The sequence below is a fragment of the Asparagus officinalis genome, chromosome 1, assembly GCF_001876935.1.
Source record: "Asparagus officinalis chromosome 1, Aspof.V1, whole genome shotgun sequence".
Classification (NCBI taxonomy): domain Eukaryota; kingdom Viridiplantae; phylum Streptophyta; class Magnoliopsida; order Asparagales; family Asparagaceae; genus Asparagus; species Asparagus officinalis.
In genome coordinates, this window is record NC_033794.1 from 116,575,693 (window position 1) to 116,580,395 (window position 4,703).

At 32.8% G+C, this 4,703-nt stretch overlaps 1 protein-coding gene across 4 annotated transcripts in view; it reads left to right on the forward strand.

The window, feature by feature from the left end:
* The window catches only part of LOC109829141 (mitochondrial inner membrane protease subunit 2), a 9,436-nt gene extending 8,535 nt beyond the window's left edge, over window positions 1-901 (forward strand). For all 4 annotated transcript variants that reach the window (XM_020396264.1, XM_020396265.1, XM_020396263.1 and 1 more), the window contains one exon: window positions 578-901. In XM_020396264.1, coding sequence (XP_020251853.1) covers window positions 578-700 — 123 coding nt within the window. In that variant the 3' untranslated portion in view covers window positions 701-901. The remainder of the gene's footprint in view (window positions 1-577) is intronic.

Here is a 4,703-nt window from a genome sequence, read left to right on the forward strand (position 1 = left end):
TCGTGCCCGAGGCGCGCGCCTCGATGCGCCCTTAAAAACAAGCTTAAGCCTGTATCTAGGATAGTAATACACTTTGGACTATTCGCTAGAACAGTTTTGATAATTATGCATGCCATATTTTTGTGCATGTTTATTGAGAGGAGACATGCATATACATTTGAAAGTAAGTATTCGAAAAAAAATCCATCTTTTAATATGTACAGGGATCAAGTTTTGATTTGTTACTTGTTCACTAAATAGAAAACAAATTATTCTATAAATAGAAAAAGTTTTCTTTTATAAATAGAAAACAAATTCTTTTATATTAAGTTCAACTACACCGAGCAATCGAAGACTATATGCTTTTCCTAACAACACATGCTACTCTGAGAAAACATGTGCCGATCACATATGTACTCAATATAATATAAAAAGATACATAAATAGGCTTGGATGATGATAACCACGAGATAAAGAAGTTTGATGCAAGTTTTTAGCATTTGGCTGTAAATTCTTTCAATTAAATCATTACATCAGCCTGATCTTTTCCCCATTGAACAGTAAAAACGAGTTTTGACAGGAATTTGCTTTGTTACAGATTCCTCTGGGTCTAATAGGAGGGAGGGCCACATTTATAATCTGGCCGCCACAGAGAATAAGCAAAGTAGAGAGCAAGATACCTGAAGGAAGAGTTGCATCACATCACATCTCTCTTCAGTGAGTTCTTTTGCCCATTTCAAGCATCTACCCAAAATTCAATCTTTTGTAATCTACTGTATTTTCTATGATAATGTAAAAGTCAGAAGTGATTTTTTTTTACAAACGATCAAGTCATTCTCACATCTATTTCTATTATTGTCATAATAATTCTTTATTGTGATTACTCTTGCATATTAGCAACTGGGCAATTTTCTGATGTTAACATGATGTATTATGCGTCTGTTGAGGCTTTTATGAAGTGAACTGTGAAGCTAGAAAACTGTCATTTGATGGCAATCCTAGTTTGATTAGCTGAATTTCATAGACAGGTCATTTTTCATTGTATCCTTTTTCTTTTATATTTTAGCTAATACACTCCTGCAAAAAGGAGTTACATTCTAATGTAATAAGCAGCTAGATCCTTCCTAGCCATTTGAACTGACGAACACTGGAACTCTTGTGTAAATACAACACTTCATATATGAGCGACTTTGAACCATTGCAAAGAGAGAAGTATCTCTTTACTGTCACGAAGAAGCGGGAATAACAAGCTTTTTTTTTTGAAGTTCAAGGATTGTGCTCAGGGAGTCCCATTCGAGCCAAAGCTTTTGGGGTTTTAGCTTGTTGATGATTGCATACGTAGAGGGTGAGCATCTCCAAGGGATCCTTAGAATGTCCCTTAATCTAGGGGGAGTGTTAAGGGAGGGGGAAGTTCTCCTCCAATGGTTCCCCCTTAAAAGTCCTCTTACCCCTTAATTATTCATATTTAGTGTTTTAATTTTATAGATTAAGATTTAATTAAATATATGGTTTATTTATAAATGAATAAATAATTAAATATTAATAACTAAAATTAAATAAATAATTAATTTAAAGTAAGAAATTATCTTATATAATTATTAAATTAATTAATCATATTAAAATTTAATAAATAATTAATTTATATAAATCATGTTAAAAGTATTAATTATACATTAACTATATATTAACTAAATTTAATTAACTATACATTAACTTTATTTAAAAAGAAAATATTAATATAAAATTATAAGGGGAAGGTTAAGGGACTTTAACCTTCCCCTTAATTTGGGGAGGGAGTTAAGGGGTTTGGGGTGAAGGGGAAAGTTTTCCGGCCCCTTGGAGCACCTTCCCCTTCATTCTCCCTTAATCTAGCTAAGGGGCCGGATTTTTCCGGCCCCTTGGAGATGCTCTCAGTGAACCCACAAACCTCAAGGAGAGTTTTTTTTTTACTTTATTTATTTATTTGCTTATTTATTGTTGGATGCTAAACAGCTTTTTAAGCTACCTTTTCCGTATCTGCTGCATTTTTATGTTGCTTCATTTGTCGTAAGCATTTGCTCTCTTGTTTGGTCAACCTAGTCATTTTGCCACCCTCAAATCTTTTTGTGAATTGTATTGAACTTCAAGCTATTTCATTTAGCAGTAACCATCTCCTTTTATTACATCTCTTAATTGCACAAATTGAGCTGAAAATGTTTGGTATGTTAATACTAAGGTTCTATGACTGGAAGAGGTAATACCATTGAGATCTTAGACCATCAACAGCAGAAGGGCAAATATTGCCCTCCACCTCAGCGTTTGTCCCCACCAATTCAATATTTGCTTCCCTCTTTTCTTTCAGCTCCACAGCAGAAAAGCAAATATGTATTTTTTTACTTTATCTATACCCCACCATATTTTATCTTTCATCCACATCACTCTATCATATACCCCACCATATTTATTCATTTTATATTCATATTTATTTATTTGACATATGTTTTATAAATAATATATAATTTTTAAAAATGGCATTAATTTTGCAATTAATAATATATAATTTTTTTAAATGACATTAATTTAAATTAAAAATTACTTTAAAAAACAACACAACACACGATATTATTAATCATCAAACCAACTTAACGCACATAAATTATTGAAACGTACCAAAAAAAACACACTACTTCTTTGAATTTATTGGACAGACAAGTCGCTTTCATTTTAAACAAACACTTTTATTCAAACAAACATACATTTTTATTCAAACAAACACTCAAAGTTGGAAACACACGTTACAGTAATCGAAACAATAGTTGCAACACAGATTATGCAAATTATTCTTCAAACAACTCCTTCAACATCCTATATGCATATTCATCTTCATCATCCCGAAATGGTGTGTTTGGATCAACAGTCGGATCCGTGCTTGGATCATTCATGTGGGATGGAACATAGCTATTTCCAGTGACTGGTGGATAGCCATATGGCATATAAGGATGGTTGTATGGGTATTGCTGGAACATAGCTATTTCCAGTGACTGGTGGATAGCCATATGGCATATAAGGATGGTTGTATGGGTATTGCATGCCAAAATTTTGTGGCATCATATACTGGATAGCCATATGGCATATAAGGATGGTTGTATGGGTATTGCATGCCAAAATTTTGTGGCATCATATACTGCATTGGAAAATTTGGGTGCATCCCCATATTCTGAGTACTTTCCAGGCGTTGCATATTTGGGTTTTGAGGTTGCATATTCGAATTTTGGGGTTGGTTGGGAAAGTTGTAGTTCATGGGAAAATTACAGTTTTGTGAAGGATCCATGAAGGATGATGAAGATTCTAAAAAGGAATGAAAATAGGGTGTAAAAATCTCAGATTTTTTTTTGGTGTCCAAATGACACAAACTTAGGCTCTATTTATAGAGCTTGAAAAATAAAAAATATTGATATAAAAATTAAAAATTAATTTTAATTAATTATGGGCCAAAATAATAAATTACAAAATAGGAGGATAAGAAAATCAGGTGTTTGTAGGTGTGGGGCCTACAAAATAAGGAGGATGATGATTTTTTTAAATTTTGTTTGCAGGTGTGGGGCCCACAAAATCAGAATTGCCCATGGGCAAATTTTGCTTAAATTTTGTTTGCAGGTGTGGGGCCCACAAAATCAGAATTGCCCATGGGCAAATTTTGCTCTCCATTTCCTTCTCTCTCCATTTGCTTTGGGGCCCACAAAATCAGAATTGCCCATGGGCAAATTTTGCTCTCCATTTCCTTCTCTCTCCATTTGCTTCACTGCTGCAACACATATTTTCACATTTGCTTCACTGCTGCACATGGTCTTATGGGGTTAGACCTTAGAATATGACCCGATATGAGCAGGATTATCAAGTATATGCCTGTTAATTCAAGAGTAATATCTCAGTAATGTCTAATATCTTATATAGATACGAGATCTATAGAACAGTTTCAAGCTCAACTTCATGCAATACTAGGAAGAATTCAAAACCTGTCGAAATTGCAATTGGTCAAACCTCATGGATCATAATCCACTGGAAAATAATTTGGGATAGCCAGGTTATTCTTTAGCGGATTATAATCCAAAATAAACCATTTGCAACTTCACTCGATCTTCTTGATTGTAATCCAGTTCGACCGTTTGCCAAATATGCTCTTACAGAGACCGACACGTTGATCAATTTATAGAGATTGAGAATTTCAAGAGAACTTGTCTGAGAGAAAAACTAGTCACCCACGTCTTCTCATCCAAGAGATCTCAATCTTGATGCCTTCATCTTGTCATACAAAATAAACATTCATCTATAAGGAGGGCTTATCGGTTGGTGTAAATTTGGGGTAAGTAGGATAATTTTTGGAACTTTACTTTATTGTGTTATTCATTGGGATAATGGGATTGGGATTTTATTTGAAGGTGTTATTTATTGAGACAATGAGATTGGTACAATTACGCCCACTTTTCTCAAAATTATCTCACTTCTATACAAACTTTTTGTCCTAACCTTCAAAATTTAACCCATTCTTAACTTTGGGACAACTATGAGGAAAGTGAGATAATTTTGAATCACTAATTTATTAAATATCTAATATATGTTAATTGTATTATAATATATAATATATATTAATTATATTTTATTATAAAATTCTATTATAATGTAAGATAATAAAATATTATATAATATTATCTAATATAACATTATTATATATCATTATTACATAT